Source organism: Sapajus apella, unplaced genomic scaffold, assembly GCF_009761245.1.
Source record: "Sapajus apella isolate SASKATOON/1434 unplaced genomic scaffold, GSC_monkey_1.0 scaffold1, whole genome shotgun sequence".
In the NCBI taxonomy this organism is placed as follows: Eukaryota; Metazoa; Chordata; class Mammalia; order Primates; family Cebidae; genus Sapajus; species Sapajus apella.
In genome coordinates this window covers 16,941,257-16,961,530 of record NW_022436941.1, presented here as the reverse complement: position 1 = coordinate 16,961,530, position 20,274 = coordinate 16,941,257, and the positions used below count along the sequence as shown (strand labels likewise).

General features: G+C 33.1%; 1 protein-coding gene across 13 annotated transcripts in view; it reads left to right on the top strand.

Moving 5' to 3' along the window:
• The window catches only part of CSNK1G3 (casein kinase 1 gamma 3), a 105,377-nt gene that overhangs the window by 60,415 nt on the left and 24,688 nt on the right, over positions 1 to 20,274 (top strand). For 8 of the 13 annotated variants that reach the window (XM_032267344.1, XM_032266707.1, XM_032266878.1 and 5 more), the window contains 6 exons: positions 553 to 701; positions 2,914 to 3,148; positions 16,040 to 16,125; positions 16,399 to 16,483; positions 18,347 to 18,495; positions 19,395 to 19,490. In XM_032267344.1, the coding sequence (XP_032123235.1) occupies positions 553 to 701; positions 2,914 to 3,148; positions 16,040 to 16,125; positions 16,399 to 16,483; positions 18,347 to 18,495; positions 19,395 to 19,490 (800 nt within the window). The remainder of the gene's footprint in view (positions 1 to 552; positions 702 to 2,913; positions 3,149 to 16,039; positions 16,126 to 16,398; positions 16,484 to 18,346; positions 18,496 to 19,394; positions 19,491 to 20,274) is intronic. The other 5 variants (XM_032267224.1, XM_032267017.1, XM_032266795.1 and 2 more) reach the window with 1 other exon arrangement.

The following is a 20,274-nucleotide window of genomic DNA, read 5'->3' as shown; positions in this document are numbered from 1 at the left end:
CCGATAGGAGGTTTAATTACATCTGCAATGTAAGTTAGCCTAGTCACAATAGTGAGATCCCAGGAATCCTGCCCACATTCAAGGGGAGAGGTTTATATAAGGTTTATCTACCAGAGGATGAGAATCTTGGGGGTGAGGGGTGATCTTAGCAGTATGCCTACCACAAGGTTATTAAACCCAGTAGTGTCTCTTGTTCCATAGAACTGGAATCTTTCCTGTGTGCTAAGTCTTTCTCCAGGCCATTGAAATATAAAGCAAAAAAGCCCAGCTTTTGTTCAGTAGTAAGGTGATAGAGAGAAACAATGAAGTACTGTTTATAATATAATTCAGTTTATGTAGCTGCAACAGAGGTGTATCTAGGGTATCATGTGAACATCAGAGAGAAGATATTGGGAGGTGGGGAGGTTTGGTCAAGAAAAGTATGTACCTGGGAAAAGTAATAGTACTGCATTAGTTCTTGAAAGTATAAAATTTTAAATATCAATTTTTAGGAGGAAAACCTTAGTATTTAGGATAATGAAATTATTTAATGACTATTTCTTATTCCCCCAGATGGCATACCTCAAGTTTACTATTTTGGCCCTTGTGGTAAATACAATGCTATGGTGCTGGAACTGCTGGGACCTAGTTTGGAAGACTTGTTTGACTTGTGTGACAGAACATTTTCTCTTAAAACAGTTCTCATGATAGCTATACAACTGGTAAGTAAAATAGGGTATTTGACATTGTAACAAGTGCATGGTTGTTGGTCACAAATTCATCTTTAAAGTTCTGTGATATTGTCTTACAGAGCATTTGACCTAATACAGATGTTTCTACTTTTCATATTGTCTTTCTTTCTGGGATCCATGTAACTTAAAATAACTGAGTCAAGTGTATTTTAGTTGTATAAAAACTGATATGTTAACTGCATTAAGATGAGAATGCTCAGTTTGAGAATTAAGTTGTTGTTGCTAGCAGTTTTTTCATATAAAAGATGAATACTTCAAAAGAGAATCCTCAGAAACATGGATTCTTTATGGATTCCTTTTTTTTTTTTAAGACAGAGTCTCTCTGTGTCACCCAGGTTGGAGTGCAGTGGCACGATCTCGGCTCACTGCAGCCTCTGCCTCCCGGTTCAAATGATTCTCCTGCCTCAGCCTCCTGAGTAGCTGGGACCACAGGTGCGTGCCACCACGCTCAGCTAATTTTTTGTATTTTTAGTAGAGTCAGAGTTTCACTGTGTTAGCCAGGATGATCTCGATCTCCTGACCTCGTAATCCACTTGCCTCAGCCGCCCAAAGTACTGGGATCACAGATGGGCGTGAGCCACTGCACCCAGACAGAAAAACATGAAATCTTAATTTTGGTAATAAACTTTATGACCTCGAAAAACAAGAAGCAAACTAATGAGCGCGTCTTGATAAATTACTTAGACTTCAGGGAATCTATGGGATAATAATTCGAGAGTGATTTTAAAGCAGTTTTGAAATAAATGCCAATAGAAGGGTGCTGCAGAAGTCTTAAAATTGTTTTTATTCATTGACTTATTAACTTCTACAGATTTATCCTATGGATGTATTCATAGGTACTTAAAGCTTTATATGAAAGGATGTTTATAATTAAAAAATGGCAAGCAACCCAAATGTGCAGAAATAACAGGGCTAGTTGAATAAATTAACAGCCAGAGGAAAATATGCAGCTATTAAAAAGTACATATTAAAGGATGATTCATAGGCTAGGTGTGGTGGCTCGTGCCTGTTGTCCCAGCACTTTGGGATTCTGAAGCGAGAGGATCACTTGAGCCCAGGAGTTAAAGATCAACCTGGGCAACATAGTGTGATTCTGTCTCTACAAAACATAAAAAATAAGCCATGTGTGGTGGTGTGCTTGTGTAGTCCCAGCTGCTGAGGAAATTGAGGCAAGAGGATTGCTCGAGCCTGGAGGTTGAAAGTGGAAGCTGCAGTGAGCTATGTGGTCCAGCCTGGGTGGCAGAATGGGACCTTGTCTCAAAAAAAAAAAAAAAAAAAAAAAAAAAAAAAAAAAAAAAAAGCCACCAAAAACCAAACAACAGTTCTCTCCGAACAAAACAGAATATTTTATGATGTTAAATGCTTATATCATTAAGAATATATATACATAGAATATTGTATATTATGTGATGCAAAGTTTATTAAACAAACTAGAATGACCTGTGTAACCATATGTTTACATTGCATTGTTAACCATGATTATCACTAAATGGAGCAATTTTATGTTCTTATTTGTAATACTCTGTTTTAGGATAGTTTTGTACAGTGAACATTGAAAATCTGTGAAATAATTAATAAAAATGAACTATATTATTAATATTAGAGTTGGATTCCAGACTTTCCTAGCTTTAAGATTAATCATTTTTAAATGTTTAATACCTAGGAGAAAGTAAAGGAAATGTGTTATGAAAAGAAAAAGATACTGTTAGTGTTGTTGTTTTTATTTAATAGTTTAGACTCTTAAATTTCTTTAATGTAATTGTAAAATTGCTTGATTATTGAACTGATAAGGAAGACTATATTGCAACATTTTGCACATATCTGCTTATACTTTTGAGTTCAAGGTCTTGTATTAATATGGCTTTTTGATTTTATGAAGTAACATCCTCTGAAAGTGTTGATTGAATCAGGCTTACTGATATGAAAGGAATTCATAAAATTCAAATACTCTTGTTTCTCAGTGACCATAATAGTAAAAGCAAAGGTTTTAAATTGTAATTCGATATGCGTATTTGAAGAACAACATGGTGACACATTATCTTACTTCTAAAGGGTTGAAACAATTTCTGATTTATTTCTTTTGTATGTTTTCATTGTGAAAGTTCTGTCTTGCTTTTATCATACTTGCTTAGGCTAGTCTAAGCTCAAAATAAAACTTCCCTCTTTTTTTTTTTAAATCAAGATTTCTCGCATGGAATATGTCCATTCAAAGAACTTGATATACAGAGATGTAAAACCCGAGAACTTCTTAATAGGACGACCAGGAAACAAAACCCAGCAAGTTATTCATATTATAGATTTTGGTTTGGCAAAGGAATATATTGATCCAGAGACAAAGAAACACATACCATACAGAGAACACAAGAGCCTTACAGGAACAGCTAGATATATGAGCATAAACACACATTTAGGAAAAGGTATGTGTACCTTTTGTAAGTATGGAAGCTTGAATTCAGCAGCTATGCTAACACTGTGTGTTTTTATTTGTTATGGTTCAGTTTTTGCATATTACAATAGCTTTTATTATAATTTTCATTTATCACATCTACCTAGAGTTTACTTTCATTTATTTTTTAATAAAACTCTTTGAAAGTAAGTTATTATAGAGTAAATGAATGACAGCTATACTTCCATTTTCTGTGTTTTTTTTTTTTTTTTTGTATTTATGTAACTTGAAATGTCCAACTTTGGTTACAGTTTTGGAGATGCTTTTAATTATTTCTCTTACAAAATGTAAGAGAATACCAAATTTTAACTGAATTTCGTGCATGTGGAAATTTTGGATTGAGACTATAGCTCTCCAATATGGCTAGCCACAGAAATAGCAATTAGCCTAATAAGTGTAATGCTCAGAGCATATACCTTAGAGGTGGACAGAGCTGGCTTATGTGTATGCTAACTGTGACTCTGCACAAGTTTAACCTTTTTAGGGGGTTTCTTACTGGCAAAAAGAATAAAACAGTATCAATGTCACAGAATTTTTTTTATAGCTTTTTTCTTTCACCCAGGTCCATTTATTTATCATATCCCTTCAATCATTTTCATCTGGAAAAGTTCCTCAGTCGTTCTTTATGGCTCATGACCCTAATATTTTTTAGGAGCACAGGCTGTTTTTATAGGGTATCTCCAATTTGGGTCTGTCATTTCTCTTTGACTAGATTTGGGTAGGCATTTTGAGTCCAAATATAATAGAAATGAGACGTTCGTTGTGCATCATGTTGGGTCACTTGCTTGGGTGATTATCTGCCAAATTTCTCTACTGAAAAGTTTCTTATTTTCCCTTTGTAATTAAAAAGTATTTTGAAGTTAGATTTTGGGATTATGTAAATATGTTGTTCCTCATCAGATTTTTACCCTCTAGATTTAGCATCCATTGATGATTTTCTAACTCCATTATTTCTTATATTTACATTTCCTTATTTGTCAGTTGATATTCTAATATAAGCAGAAGCTTTCCTTTTTACCTCAGTTATTGACTTACGTCTATGTAAACTTATTCTTATTTAATGTAATGTATTGAATGCATTATCATTATTTATTTGATATCCAAAGGGTTCCAGATTTTACCACTGGCTGCACCTTCAAGCTGGCTTCTCTGTCCTTTTAACATGTTCTCATGATTCTTTGAGTACTTTATTACTTTCTGGTGCAGCAAGTTCTTATAAACAAACTCATCTTGCAGATTCTCTTCTGAAGCCCCATAATCAATCCTTTTCTCCAAGAAGTTCTGAATCCTTTTATCGGTTAATGTTATTTAGAAACCAAGATTTGGCCACTGAATATGCTCATTAGCAGTGGTATGTTGTTACTGCTAGGCCCTTTGTGCAGCAGAACTAGGAAGTGTTTGTGCATATATGTATACACATACACATATAGAAATATGCCTATATATGTATATAATATATACACACACAATATCTATTAAAAACTTTGAGTTTATACTGATATACTTCTAATTTCAGTCTGTCAGTACAAAATAGTATTTTCCTTTTCTATATTTGTAATTCCCATCCCTTTTCCATGTTTGTATCTTTTTTGTTAACCAACAGTGAGAAATCTGGCTATCACTACTCATATTTACTAGTTTTTAAAAGCTGAGGATTCTCAGAAAGTAGTTGCAGATTGCCAAGTGGTACCACTTTATAAAGCAAGTCTACTAGAATTATAACATTTGTAATTCTTATTTTATTTGAGTTCTTTTTTTATTTGAAATTTTTATTTAAAATTTATAATGGGTAAAATATATATTTGATTATATAATTTGTGAGTATTGATGAATATGGACACTATGTAACCCATAGCACTATCAAGATTTAGAAAACTATCATCCTATAGACTTCTATTTTACCCATCTTAGGCATTCCCCTTCTTTTCTAGAAGCAACCACTGATCTGATTTCTATCACAACAGATGAGTTTTGCTAATTCTATTACTTCATATACATGGAACCATCCAACTTCTTTTGGTTGGTGTAATGTCTGTAAGATTCATCTATGTTGTTGCCAGTATCAGCAGTTTATTCTTTTTTAATGTTAGGTAAAATTCCATTGCACAAACTGCTTACTCGGTCAAATGTTGATGGACGTTTGATTGAGTTTTTGACTTATGAATAAAACTTTTATAATATTCTTACAAATCTTTTTGTGGGCATATTTTTCAGTTTGGCCCAATAGTAGGTGTTATTTAACTTTATAAGAAATTGCCTGTCTGTTCTCGGGAGTGTTTGTACCTTTTTTTTTTTTATTTCCACCAGCAATGAATGAAAATTTTGTTTTATATTCTTGACAACATTTAGTGTTCTCAGTCTTTTTCATTGTAGCCATTCTAGTGACTAGGGGGTGGTCTTTTAATTCCTTGTGATTATTGTTTCTGAGATCTGTTTCATGTATGTATTGGCTATTTGTATATCTTCTTTTGAGAAGTGTGTGTTATTTTATTGTTAATTTTATTGTTAATGAGTTCTTTATATATTCTGGGTAGAATTATTTTGTCATATATATGCATTGTGAATAATTTTTTCCAGTCTTTGCTTGCCTATTCATTTTCTTAATGGTATCTTTTGATGAGCAGAACTATTAAATATTTATAAAGTCTAGTTTGTCAGTTTTTTTTTTATAGTTATTGCCTTTTGAATTCTAACAAATCTTTACCTTTATGTGGTAAGGTAAACAAATCTATACCTTCGTTACATTTTATGCTTTCTTCTAGAAGCTTTATGGTTTTAGTGTTTACTTTTATGTCTGTGGCCCATCAGAATTGATTTTTTTATATGCTGTGAGATAGGGTTTGAGGTTCTTTCTATGATATCATGTTCTTTCCTATTGAATTTTGTGTGTTTCTTAAAAAGTCAATTCTAGATTATATTTGCCATAGTCAGTGTTCATCACAGAGGAAGTACAAACTTAATTATCTGCTTTTAGATATTCTGCTTTCAAATACTATTAGACATCTCACAACAGATAGACAGAAATGTGAACCAATCAGTACATATCCATCACTGCTGCTCAAAAGTACCTTCCAATATACAGTCACATATTTGGACTGAATCTTGGAAGTCATCTAATTCAACTTTCAGCTCCTGATCTTACCCTATTCTTAGCTTTTTCTCTAACCATTCTCCCCAGCCTTAGCTACTGCATAGAGCATGTCCCTATCCAGTAGGGACTGCCTCTCAATCATAACTGAATAGGATGTGGCATTTTTCCTGACAGCCTATCTGACTGTAGGCTTATGGCATTTTTTTTTTCAGGCATCTGAAATGCCTGAAAAATGTCAATTTTCTTTTTCTTTTTCTTTTTTTTTTTTTTTTTTTAAGAAAAGTATCAAGTATTTAAAATTATAAAACACAAGTTTTATTCAGATAATATTTCCAGGTGATAGCCTTCAATAGCTGACGTTCCTAATAGATTTAAAAATATGATTGGGTAGCTATAAAACTTTTAGGATTGTGACTTCTGTTAAAACTAGGCACACTTGTATTTATTTACATGTGCAGTATCTGTGAGAAATTTTCATTTTATGGGAGTTAACAGACTATTTTATAACTAACAAAGGTTCACCACTGTTTTATTGTGAGACATGAAGTCACAGCTTCCTTAGGGCCTAATGTTCTTTATCTGAACAATGGTAAATGTAACAGCATTCTATTTGTAGAAATGGTGAAGTGAGTGTGATATGTTTGTCGTTGTTAGGAAAAGTCCTCAGTACCTGGGAAATGAGATTTAACTATTGTGATAATCTCTCTTTACTCCTCTTTCAGGAATAAAACAAAAATTTATTTCTTTGGCAAGTATAGCAAATAGCAAATGTTTAATATTTACTTTTCCCCATTTATAAACACCCTACTTCTCAGTTTTCAGGTAAAACTCAGGAGTAGATGGGTAATATTAACAGATAAAAAATTTTGTTCCCAAGATTACATGAATTCCTACTTAAAAAATTAAGGGTAAGCTAAGATAATATCAATTTGGATGCTAAGGAATTAAAGCTTTAATTCAGTAAATTGGGATGCCTTTGGAGATGGAAGACAGTGGTTTTTTAAGTTTATAGTACTTGGTCTTGTGAGGAGTCCGGAAGAGATAAAGAAGGAAAAGGAGCAGAAAAAACCTGACCTTTTAATGTGATTTTAATTTGTGCATATATTATTTATGCATTCCCTGCTTTGCCTGGATCTTGATGATTACTTTTTTTTTTTTTTTTTTTTGACAAAGAGTCCATCTCTTTCCCCGGCCACCAGGCGGGAGTGCAGTGGCGCGATCTTGGCTCACTGCAATCTCCGCCTCCTGGGTTCATGCAATTCTCCTGCCTCAGCCTCCCAAGTAGCTGGGACTACAGGTGTGCGCCACCACGCCCAGTTAATTTTTGTATTTTTTTTTTTTTAATAGAGACGGGGTTTCACCATGTTGGCCAGGATGGTTTCGATCTCTTGACCTCGTGATCCACCTGCCTTGGCCTTCCAAAGTGTTGGGATTACAGGCATGAGCCACCACGCCTGGCTGGTGATTACGTTTAAAGCCTTATTTATTCCATCTTTCCATCTCCATCCATTCATTCATTCTTAGGCACTCAAGGACTTCTTGCTCACATGAATTTTTCAAAATAGAGTATTTGGTCAAAGAAGCATTATATGTGTTTGTAAGTATTTTTCCTTTTTGGAGACTGACACTTATATTAGGCTTAAAAAGGAAAAAGATGTTCCTAATACAATAATATGGAAGAGTAGTGTAAAATCACATAATAGAAATTAGCATTTTATTCTTGTAGTATCTATTGATTTTAACTAGGTCATTTATGTTCAGAAGGCATTTATACCTTTCTTGTATCTGCATAAGTCTCTGTCCAAGATGCAGTCTTGATAAAGCTTTGTGTTACAGATGTGGATTTCCATAGTGTCCTTGCATGAAAACTTTCTTTAGCGTTGTCATATTGTTATTTTTGTGTCAGATCTGACCATGTGTATACTTTCTAATATCTTTTTAAAGACTTTTGTCAGCTGCCTTGAACCTCATTATCTTCCTTTGGATGACTTTTTTTCCCCTTTATGTCTCTTGTTGAAGTCATTTGATACTAAGTAAATAATGTATATTTATCTTTGGTGGGTAGTCTTTAAATAAAAATCAAGTCTTTTATTTTTAAATTTTCATTGGTTATTCAAGAATAAAGAAATCAGGATTTGAGGGTTAAGTTCGGAGTTGCTTTGTAAGTGTTAATAAAAATCTGTGTTCATAGGAGAATGATGTTTCAAGTTTCTGAGTGGTAAGTTCTCTGAATAGAGAGAAAGAATCACAGAATTGTGGTGTTCCAAAAGTGGCTTCTTTCTGTACTAGCATTCTGTGATGTGATTCATGTAATTTAATTTCTAGGTTAATTGTCCAAATTTCTGAGGCCTGCTCTTTAAGCTGCTTACACAGCTTTTTTGCAGTTCAAAAACATGTATTTACATTTTATAATTGTATTATAACAGTTTAAAGTGTATAATTTCTTGTTAAAGTATAATGAATGTAATTGATACTTTCTTGATGTTTCAGGGTTTAGGTTTTTTTTTTTTTTTTTTGATTACTGTTATATAGCAGTACTCTCAAGATCAGTTGGAGAAGGTTAGGATGGATATCTTTATCTAAATAAATTTGAAGAAAATTTTATTTGTACTTTTTAATATTTTTTGTTTTTTGGGTTTTTTTTTTTTGGCCTTCACCTGTGTTTTCCCTTACCTTTTGATATTGTATGTAGTATAGCTACTGCTGGCAACACTTTGTTTTTCTCTGCTTTTGATTTACTTCTTTTGACCTTATCACCAAACTTAATAGAATTATGTCTAAATTAAGAGAACTTGATTTCAAGAGAACTTTAGGAATTAAATGAATGCATGTACTAGGTTCAGTGGCACAGAAAAATTTTCTTTCTAAGTTTTGTTTTTATCACTTGATTAGGTGTTTAGATTCGTCAGCTGTTGCTGTGTATTGTCTTGCATAATTGTGTTTTTTTCTTTCCTTTTTAGGTTTGTGTTCTCTCTTTTTTTTTTTTAAACCGTCTTTGTTATATAATTTTGAAAATTGAGCTTAGTGAATCTTGAGGAAGATGTATGTTTGTTTTTTTTAGTAGTGCCAACTAAAGTAACTTTTAATATCTAAGAAGGAAATATGAAGTGAACCTTTTTACTTCCTTGTAGTAGATAATTTTTATTTTTTACTTATAAGAAATGATTTAAACTTTCTTCAGGGAGAATTTTTGTTGTTTGAGCTGTGTTCTCATGTCTGTACTTAGCTTAGCGAACATGTCTTTTGGCCTCATAGTTTTTCATTATGGTAGAAAATGCAGTAGAAAGTTTGCAAACAAATGCATGTATCATAGAAAATTTCCTGCTTCTGTGTGAGGCATCAATAAATTTGAGTTAATGAAAATTGAATTGAAATTTCAGTTGAAATAGAAACAGTGCTAGGCAAGTGAGGAATGAAATCCGATTAAAAAAAAATAATGTTGAGATATAAGAGTAGAAGTTTTAAATAGAAAAGCATTGCAGAAGGTTTGCAGTCAGCATTTGATTAAGTGATAAAATGCTTTCCAAAATTAAGAAAATGCAGACAAGTGGGCTGTAATCTTGCCCTTCACTTACTAGGTACCTAGTTTTGAAGTAGTCACTCAATCTTTCTGAGCTTTACTTTCCTTATTTGGGATTACAAATAACTGTTTTCAGTGTAGCTGTAATTTTGAAAGATAGTGTATATGAAGCATGGACACATATTAGACTCTTAATATGCGTTGATTATTTTGTGTGGTACATATATTTCCGCAAAGGGAAATTTTAATTGACTATGTACCTTTTTAATTGGTTTCAAGAACCTATTTAAAAGAATCTTTAATGATACCTATTGTAAAGAAAATCATCACTTTCTATTTTCTTTAGGTGCTCATAGCAAGAGTTCTTACAATGATTCTTGGCTTTGTGGAAAAACATTTTCAAACAGGCCTTTGTAGTTAAGTGCTTTAAAAAATGTGAATGCAGTTTAGTTAGGGCCGGATTACTGTTGGGAGATTTTTTTTCATGTAAAAGAACTGTTAAAGACCCTAGGAGGTGTTCTTTAGTTACTGTGTTTCAAAGAGAATGCCTTCCTGTAATTTCTATTACTTACTACATGGTAAAATTTATTTCCAGATGTGTCAGTTGGTGAAAGAATACAAAGAAAGGAATTATGAGGGTAAAGAGTATTTCAAACTGAGCTTCAGTAGTAAGTTTATTTTACTAGCTAATATTTATGGCTTGAATTTTGAAATACTTTGTGGGTTATGAGACTAATACTGTTCTCTGATAGAAACATGTAGGTGAGATCACTTTATGACTATGTCTTATTGGCACTATGTGACTAAAGCTCCCCTTGGATAGAGTTCAAAGAGTAATTGCCTTTTATATTGAGTTCCTCTCCTTAACAAAGAGTCTTCCTGTAGGGCTCAGTATACTTTTATATATACTGTTTTTTTTCTTTTCTTTCTTTTCTTTTTTTTGTGAGTTGGAGTCTCGCATAGTCACTCAGGCTGGAGTACAGTGGCACAATCTTGGCTCACTGCAACCTCTGCCTCCTGGGTTCAAGTGATTCTTCTGCCTCAGCATCCCGAGTAGCTGGGACTAGAGGCGCATGCCACCATGCCCAGCTAATTTTTGTATTTTTAGTAGAGACGGAGTTTCACCATGTTGGCCAGGCTGGTCTCTCACAAACTCCTGACCTCGTGATCCACCTGCCTTGGCCTCCCAAAGTGCTGGGATTACAGGTATGAGCCACCATGCCTGGCCTATATGTACTGTATTTTAAGTTCTTTAAACTATATGCATAAATATTATATGCATATAATTTATAGCTCTTACATATACATTGATACATGTATCCCTACACAGTTCATGTTTTTTGATGCTGTTGTAAAGGCATTGGTTTTAAAATTCAGTTTTCACTGTTCATTGTGAGTATAGAAATCCAGTTTATTTTTATTTTTTAGAGACAGGGTCTTGCTCTGTCATCCAGGCTGGAGTGCGGTGGTGCTGCCATGGCTCCTTGCAGCCTCATCCTCCTAGGCTCGAGGAATTCTCCTACCTCACCCTCCCTAGTAGCTGGGACTACAAGTGCACACCAACACACCTAGCCACCAGCTAATTTAAAACAAATGTTTTGTAAAGTTAAGGTTTCTTTATGTTGTCCAAGCTAAGTCTTGAACTCCTGGCCTCAGGCTATCCTCCGGCCTCAACCTCCCCAAAGTCCTGAGATTACAGGTGTGAGCCACTGAGCCTGGCCCCAGTTGATTTTTATATATTAACCTTATCCTGTAACCTTGCTAAAACTTACCTACTAGTTGTAATAGACCTTTTGTAGATTATTTGAAATTTTCTGCATATACAGTCCTGTTGTCTGCAAAGAGCAATAGTTCTACTTTTTCATTTCCAATCTGAATATCTGTTAATTTGGTTGTCTTTGCTTCTTTGTACCGGCAAGAACTTCAGTACAATACTGAATAGGAAGGGCAAGACTGGACATCTTTGTTTGTTCCTGATCTTTGGAGTGTCTTTTATCATTTAAAAATGAAGTTAGTTGACATTTTTCATAATTGTTATCAGAATGAAGTTTCCTTTTGAATCCTAGTTTGCTGAGAGTTTTTTGTTTTCTCATTAATCCATGTTGGATTTTTGTCAAGTGCTTTTTCTATATCTGAGATGATGATATGATTCATATTTTATTCTACTAATTTGATGATTTATACTGATTGATTTTTAAAAGTTAAACTAAACCTACATTCCTAGGATTAACCTTACTTAGTCATGAGGTATTACCTTTTTAAGGATTTTGTGTTTGTGTTTATGAGGAATGTTTCTTGTAGTTTCCTTTAATTGTAATGTCTTTGTCTGTTTTTGGTAACAGGGTAATGCTGTGAATTGGGAACTCTTCTAATCCTGAGTTTGTGTAGAACTTGTATTTTTCTTTAACCGTTTAATAGAATTCAGTAGTGATGCTGTCTGGATTATATTTTGGGAAGTTTTTAAATAATAAATTTAATTTCTTTAATTGATGCAGAGCTATCACATTTTCTTCTTGAGGCAGTTTTAGTTATTAGTAACTTTCAAGATATTTGTCCATTTCATATAAGTTGTTTAATTTATTGGGTTGGTTTGTGATATTCTTTTGTCATTCTTTTAATATTTGTAGGATCTGTTTCTTCTCTTATTGGTAATTTGTGTTTCTTTCTTTTAGCCTTCTAAGAGGATTAGTGATTTTATTGAACTTTCCAATCCAGCTTTTATTTTCACTGGTTTTCATTACTGATTGTCCATTGGTCATTGTCTGGTCATTGATTTTCTCATTTGTCATTATTTTGTCCGTTTATTTTGGGTGGTATTGATATGAAGGCAGATAACAGATAAGTTGGTCAAAATACAGAGTGTGAAATAGACTTATACATAGATGATCAATTGATTTTTGAGAATGGTGCAAAAGCAACTCAAGGGAAAGGATAGTTTTGCCAAGAAACTATATGAGAATAACTAGATCTCAATATTGAGAAAAATGAATCTAAATCCTTACTCCACACCAAAGTCAAAAAAAATTACCTCAAAATGAAAATAGGTTTAAATGTAGGAGCCATAACTGTAAAATTTCTAGAAGAAAAAACAGGAGAAAATCTTCGTAATCTTGTGAGCAGAGATTTCCTAGATTGGACCTCCAAAAGTATAAAAAATAAGAGGGAAAAAACTCTGATAAATTGGACTTCATAAAAATATAAAATTTCTTTTAAACACGCTCTTAAGAAAATGAAAAATAGCAAGTTATAGTCTTGAAGGGAAAGGATATTGGCAAAACATGCCTGAAAATAACTTGTATCCAGAATATACAAGGAACTATTACAACATTTTTTTTTTTTTTTTTTTGAGACAGAATCTTGCTCTGTCACCACGCACCAGGCTGGAGTGCAGTGGCGGGATCTCGGCTCACTACAACCTCCACTTCCCGGGTTCAAGCAATTCTCCTGCCTCAGCCTCCCGAGTAGCTGGGACTACAGGTGCGCGCCACCACGCCCGGCTAATTGTTTTGTATTTTTAGTAGAGAGAGGGCTTCACCATGTTGGCCAGGATGGTCTTGATCTCTTGACCTCGTGATCCTCCTGCCTCGGCCTCCCAAAGTTCTGGGATTACAGGCTGAGCCACTGCGCCCAGCCCCCTATTACAGCTTTTAAATAAGACAACCCACTTTTTTAAATGGGCAAACACATGAAATAAAGCTCAACACTAGTCACCAGTGAAATGCAAATTAAGTCCGTTAATCCATACTTTCAAGTTTGCTTTTCTCAAAGGAGTTAGTACTGCTTGTACTTCATAGCCGCTAGCATGGCTAAAATTTAAAAGACCATACTAAAGGTTGGACAGGTTTGGAAGCAACTGGAACTCCCATACGTTGCTGGTGGAAATATGAAATGGCACAACCCCTTTGGAAAATGGTATAAAAGTTTTTTTATAAAGCAAAACCTATACCTACAATATCATGTAGCAGTCCCCCTTCTAGATATTAACCCAACATAAATGAAGACATATGTCAACATACACTAGTACAAAAAGAGTGTTCATAACAGCTTTATTCACAATAGCCCCAAACTGGAATCTACCCAAATGTCTGTCAGCAGATGAATAAACACATTGTAATGTACTACTCAACATTAAAAAGTAATGAGCTATTATTGCACACAGCAACATGGATGAATCCTGAAAACACAGTAAGTGAAAGAATTTGGGCATGAATCTATACTGTATGATTCCATTCATGTGCACCTGTCTAATCTGTAGCGATGAAGGCAGATAAGTGACTGCCTGAGGCTGGTGGTGTTGTGGGGGTTGGGGGAGAGTAATAGGCAAGGGACATAGGAAACCTTCTGGAGCATTAGAAATGCTTCTTGATTGTGGTGGTAGTTATGCAGGTGTGTGTGTGTGTGTGTTGTAAAAACTTATCAAACTATACTGTTAAGACTACCAGAATCTAACGAAGTGAAATTTTGGTTATAAAAGTCATAACTAGTTTTTTTCATATTCTCATCCCCACTTTCATTAGTGGATGTAGATGGATTTGAAGGCCATTACTTATGTTGGAAAAGTTTGCTATTTTTAATAGCATTAAAACAAAAAGTAAAAGAAAGAAAAAATTCTTAATTATATCTTATTTTGAGCATGTGAAATGGCAAGTTGAAGTTTCTTCTCTAGTGTGCCAATCTCGTAGCCTTAATGACTACCAATTTTGATGTATATTCTTTATTTCCCTGATGCTTACAGAAAAAGGACACATATCTAATATTATATCTTTTCAAATATTCATTTATTTATTGCAGTAATATGAGTTGAGTGCCTCCTCTGGGCCAGTCATTATACTGCATCTTGAGAATAATGAGCCAAAGAAACATCCACTCTCCTGCAACTTGCAGTCTGATGGAAGTATATATATTGATTAAATAGGAACACAAACATAGTATCTTTAAATCATAACAAGTGTTATTAAAAACAAGTGTATTAGTCTGTTTTCATGCTGCTGATAAAGACATACCCTAGACTGGGCAATTTACAAAAGAAAGAGGTTCAATGGACTTAGTTTCACATGGCTGGGGAGGCCTCACAGTCATCATGGAAGTCAAGGAGGAGCAAGTGACATCTTACGTGGATGGCGGCAGGGAAAGAGAGAGCTGGTGCAGGTAAACTCCTCCTTAGAAAACCATCAGGTCTCATGAGGCTTATTCACTATCATGAGAACAGCATGGGAAAGACCTGCCGCCATGATTCAGTTACCTCCTACTGGGTCCCTCTCACAGCACATGGGAATTCAAGATGAGGTTTGGGTGTGAATACAGCCAAACCATATCAACAAGTATAGAATGTTTGAGAGTACACAGTAACAATCAAAACCTTTTCTGACCCTTCACCCTAGTTCAGGTCCATACTTTGAATCAAAGTTTGCTTTTCTGAAAGCATTGAATTCTGCCTAGATAGTATGATTGTTCATTTGGATAAAACATCTTGCACATAAACATCGTTTTATTAAAGTATTTTTTTCTCATTTGTAGTCAGCATTTTTGTATTATTTTGAAACATCAAGAAATTTTAAGTATTTAACTTCAAAAATTGAAATATTCAATCAACAAATATTTATAAGTATCTCCCTGAGTCTTAATCAGTGATCTTTATTCACTTATGTACTAAACAACATTTTGTTTTAACAACAACTTGGAAATGACAGTTTGTTCAAGCAGCAATTTTGGTGATAGTCAAGGGGTTATTAATGTTGGTATATGTCAGACACAAGTTTTTCTTAAAATATATTACACACAATATTTCATAATTGTGTTTAATTTAATGGAGAGTATTATGGAAGTTTTGTGCTCATATAACTTTAGGAAATGCAGGGTTGAAGGACTTAAACCTTTTAAACTCTAGACTTCTCAGAAGTTTTAATATGTGACCTTCTGAACCATTAAGACAGAGCTATAGTATACGGTGATGCTGATTGACCAGTGGAACTCTTTCCCCTTGGCCTGTACTTCCATGAATAGATTTCTAAGCAGATAAATAAATCTCTTATAGCATCTAAAAATCATAAAATAATATTTTAAAGATATACAATAATCAATATAAAAACATCATTTATATAGCTATAATTTTATCATTTATAGGTACTAGATCTGTATTTTGTATTTATATGTTCAACTTTTGGAAATTAATTTATACCTAATGAAAGAATAAACTCTTCATTCTTAACTGTTAAGAGAAAAGTGAAATTTACATTTCTTTTATATTTCAGAACAAAGTAGAAGAGATGATTTAGAAGCTTTAGGTCATATGTTCATGTATTTTCTGAGAGGCAGTCTTCCTTGGCAAGGCTTAAAGGTAATTGTTTTTGTGTTTTTTTATTGAATTTCATAAAATATTAAGATATTGAGGTCCTCTCTTTCAACTAAACAATTTATATATTTTAAAATTTTATTTTGTAAGTAGGGATCAGTGCTCTGCTGCCCAGGCTGGTCTTGAACTCCTGGGTTCAAGCACTCCTCCTGCCTCAGCCTTCCAAAGCTCTCAGGTCACAGGCACAAGCTACCGTGTACAGCCCAGTTAAGTACTTTTTAAATTAACACATTCTCAAGATTTTTTTTTCTTTTTTAGGCTGACACATTAAAGGAGAGGTATCAGAAAATTGGAGATACAAAACGGGCTACACCAATAGAAGTGTTATGTGAAAATTTTCCAGGTAATGAGTAATGTGAAGTTGATACATTATATACAGAAAATTAGAAATGCTGATTTTTATTGCTTAAGTTTATAAATTATTTTTCTATGCTTTAAAAAAAGAGCTAAAAATATAATTTAAAGGATTTCAGCATTTGATGCCTAGCCCACAGGGACACTTTCTATATTTGCTTTGTAAATGGTATTAATAAAGGAAAATCCTATCTGTTAAAAGTGTTGATCAGTACTAGCTGAATAAATATTTTCTTTAATGGTATACTTTTAATAAATTAAAATATTTGCTAAGGAATGCCAGGTACAAAGTTTTGGTATACGGTATTAATCATTTGGATCTCAATGTCAAGTTCAGAGGAGGTATATGGAGTATGAATTGGTTTAGTTTACAAACTAAACTTACTTAAATTAAGTAGGGTCAGTAAAACCTTACTGACTTCACTGGTTTTAAGCTAATTTTATTTTGGGGAGCTGTATGCATTTATGAAAACAATTTTGCTTTCAAGTAGATTTGTGGCAACTCAAATTAAGCCAACAAAAATTTACTTAAGGTTTCTAAATTAAGAAATAATAATAACTTGTTAGTATATTAAAATAATGATGTGATATATTTTTGCAGCAACGTTAAGTGAAAAGAGAACTAAATTTGAAGATGTAATACGTAATTCCTATCTCACTTTAGTATTCCCTACTTTTCCTGTACAATGCTGGCATTATTAATGTAATAATAATATTATCAACAAAATCTAAAGTAGCTCTTTCTCAAGCTTGTTTATCTTATTCATTGACAGCAACTTTAATTATGTGTTTTCCTTTCTTGCTGTAATATCTAGTAGATTTTTTTTAATGTTGATTAATAGTACTGGCAGTTTAGGTGTAAGCAGATAGGATAGGTGTCATTAAGGAAGCCTATATAAAGGTGGGAAAAATGGGGTTGCCAAATAAATTAGCCAGGTATTTAGCTAGAAAGTGGAATAGTGGGAGAGTCACCACATAAAGAAGGCTACTGTGTACCACTTTTGTTGCCTATTGTGGTGGGTGTTATCCTTTTCCTTGTGGCTGGGGCTAGGTGAATGCTTAGGTGTAAGTTACCATCTCTTACTGCAATAATTTTCTGTGCCCTGATGGTAAAATGCCCTGCTTTACTGATTGCTTACCATTTTACCCATTGTTTTATGTATTTTTTTGTTTCTTCTTTTCCTTCTGGGAAGCATGACCCTTAAAAATAGATATAGCTAATACATTTGGGAATTATGATAGCATGCAGAGATTTGTATATTGCCAAATAATTGTTAAATATATGACTAGAAATGAAGAGAAGACTTACTGTGCCCTTGTGTTATGTTTTTGACATTTGTTTTAGCTTCCGTTTATTAGCTTAATTGGTTAGAATACTGCTCAAAGCCAAGATTAGGAATTTGAATTTGCTGTTAGTTGGTATATGTCACTGATTCTAAAGGAAATCCAGCAAGCCAATATAAATCAGTTCTCACCAGTATTTTAAATAAAATTTTAAATTTATAAACTGATTATGGTGCTTTGTGATTAATCATGCATTAAGTTGCTTATTCAACTTGTCATTCTACCAAACATTAAAAATAATCTTATAAAATAAAAATTTTAGCTTTTCCTAATGTAATGAAATAAAAATAGTGGTTGTTAAACTGAACCTCTCATTTTTTTGTGTCTCTATTCCCCTTCCTTCTTCTCCTCTTTTTAATTTTGTTGTAATTAAACTCAGAAAAATTTAAATTGCAGAATTTTGTTACTTTTCCGTGTTTTTTAATATATAATACAATGTGCTTTTAGATACCTAATTTTATTATTGAGTATTAAAGTATAGTTTGAATAATTTTTATATTATTTCTAGAAGAAATGGCAACATATCTTCGTTATGTAAGAAGGCTAGATTTTTTTGAAAAACCAGACTATGACTACTTAAGAAAGCTTTTTACTGACTTGTTTGATCGAAAAGGATATATGTTTGATTATGAATATGACTGGATTGGTAAACAGTTGGTGAGTACTCTATTCTACATAATAAAATGTTATTTATAGTATCTGTTTTTTTAATAGTATAGTTCCTTCATTTGAAAAGAGTTGAAAACAAATAGTTGTTTTAAATGATTAATTATATTGTTTTTTTAAAGGACATTTCTGCAGGTAGCGCCGTACTAGTATTCTTTGAGGTTTTCAAAAACCCTGCATCTGGATTCTTTGCCTTTTAGCTTGAAGAGTTACATTTTTAACTTTTCACCCTGATTTAGTTCTTAATGTCAAATGTGTAATATTCTCATGATTAATACTTTAATACCTTGGTGAAAATTAAAATTATAAGCCTCTCCAAGTCAAAATATTGGAAATAAGCAATGCTATTATTTTATTTTTTTATTCTTTTAATTTTCTTAAAAGTTTATTCTATTTATACATTTGCTTTGGAAATGAGAGACATAAACAAGTACATTTTTATCATTTTAATATGAAAATGTAGCCTAAAAATAATGACAGCATTAGAAAGTCTTTTGTAGGTGTAAAAATAAATACTTTATAAAGAATTTAAATACGTGTCCCGGTGTGGTGACTCACACCTGTAATCCAGGCACTTTGGAGGCCAAGGTAGGCGGATCACCTGAGGTTGGGAGTTCAAGACCAGCCTGACCAACATGGTGAAACCCGTCTTTAAAAAAAAAAAAAAAAAAAGAATTTAAATACTTTAAAAACACTTTAAAAAGTAGCTGTATTCTCTTTGCTTTACCTTCTTAGCTTTAACGACATTTTGAGAATGATGTCTTTACCTAAAACTTTAGTTTGTTTAACAGTCTTTTATTTTTCTTTAATTCTTTAAGCAGCTAAGTAAATGACTTTAAATAAGATTTTTGAAATGGAATGTATCAATACCAATTGTTATTGTATTGTAGCCTACTCCAGTGGGTGCAGTTCAGCAAGATCCTGCTCTGTCATCAAACAGAGAAGCACATCAACACAGAGATAAGATGCAACAATCCAAAAACCAGGTTTGCTGCCTTTTAGATATGAAATATCTTTCTTTGTTTCATGATTGAAACATATACTTTTTTCTTCAGTAGATAAAAAAGATTGAAGGATTAAAAATACATGTTTTTAATAGATGAACTTTTCTCTTGATTTTCACTGTTTATTAGTTTAATAGTGGCATTAAAATGTTTAATCATAAATCTTTAATAAATGGTACAAAGTAGTGTAAACTTTGAGCAGTATTTGATATTCTATTAGAATATTTTCATTCCAATGGGGTACTCCATTGGAATGAATTGTAATAGCACTTGATCTTTCTATCGTTTAGTTAAATAAATTATTTATTGAATTTCTGCTGTTGTAAAGCTACTATTCTACACATTGTAGAAATGCAGAAGCAAAGAAGACTGCATAACCTGTAAGAATGATTTTGTAACCAGTGACTAAAAGCAGTGTGATAGCTAAGCTCAGTCAATCTCTAGAATCAGGCAAACATGGATATGGCTTAACCCTGGGCAAATGAGTTAATCTCTCAAAGCCTCAGTTTCCTTATCTATAAAATGGAAATAATGTATGTTAGTTTCTAGCATACAGTAAGCTTTCATTCAATCAAAACTCTTGTGTCTGGAGTTTAAAGTGCCATGGAGGAGATCATATGAGGGACTCTGAAGATTTTATGGAAAAGGTAGCTTTTGACATGAGCCTAAAGAATGAATGCAATTTTTAAAGGGAAATGAAGAAATAAGGGCATTTTTGGGAGATTGAATAGTATAAAATATGAAGCAGAAGTTTAAAAATAGAGAA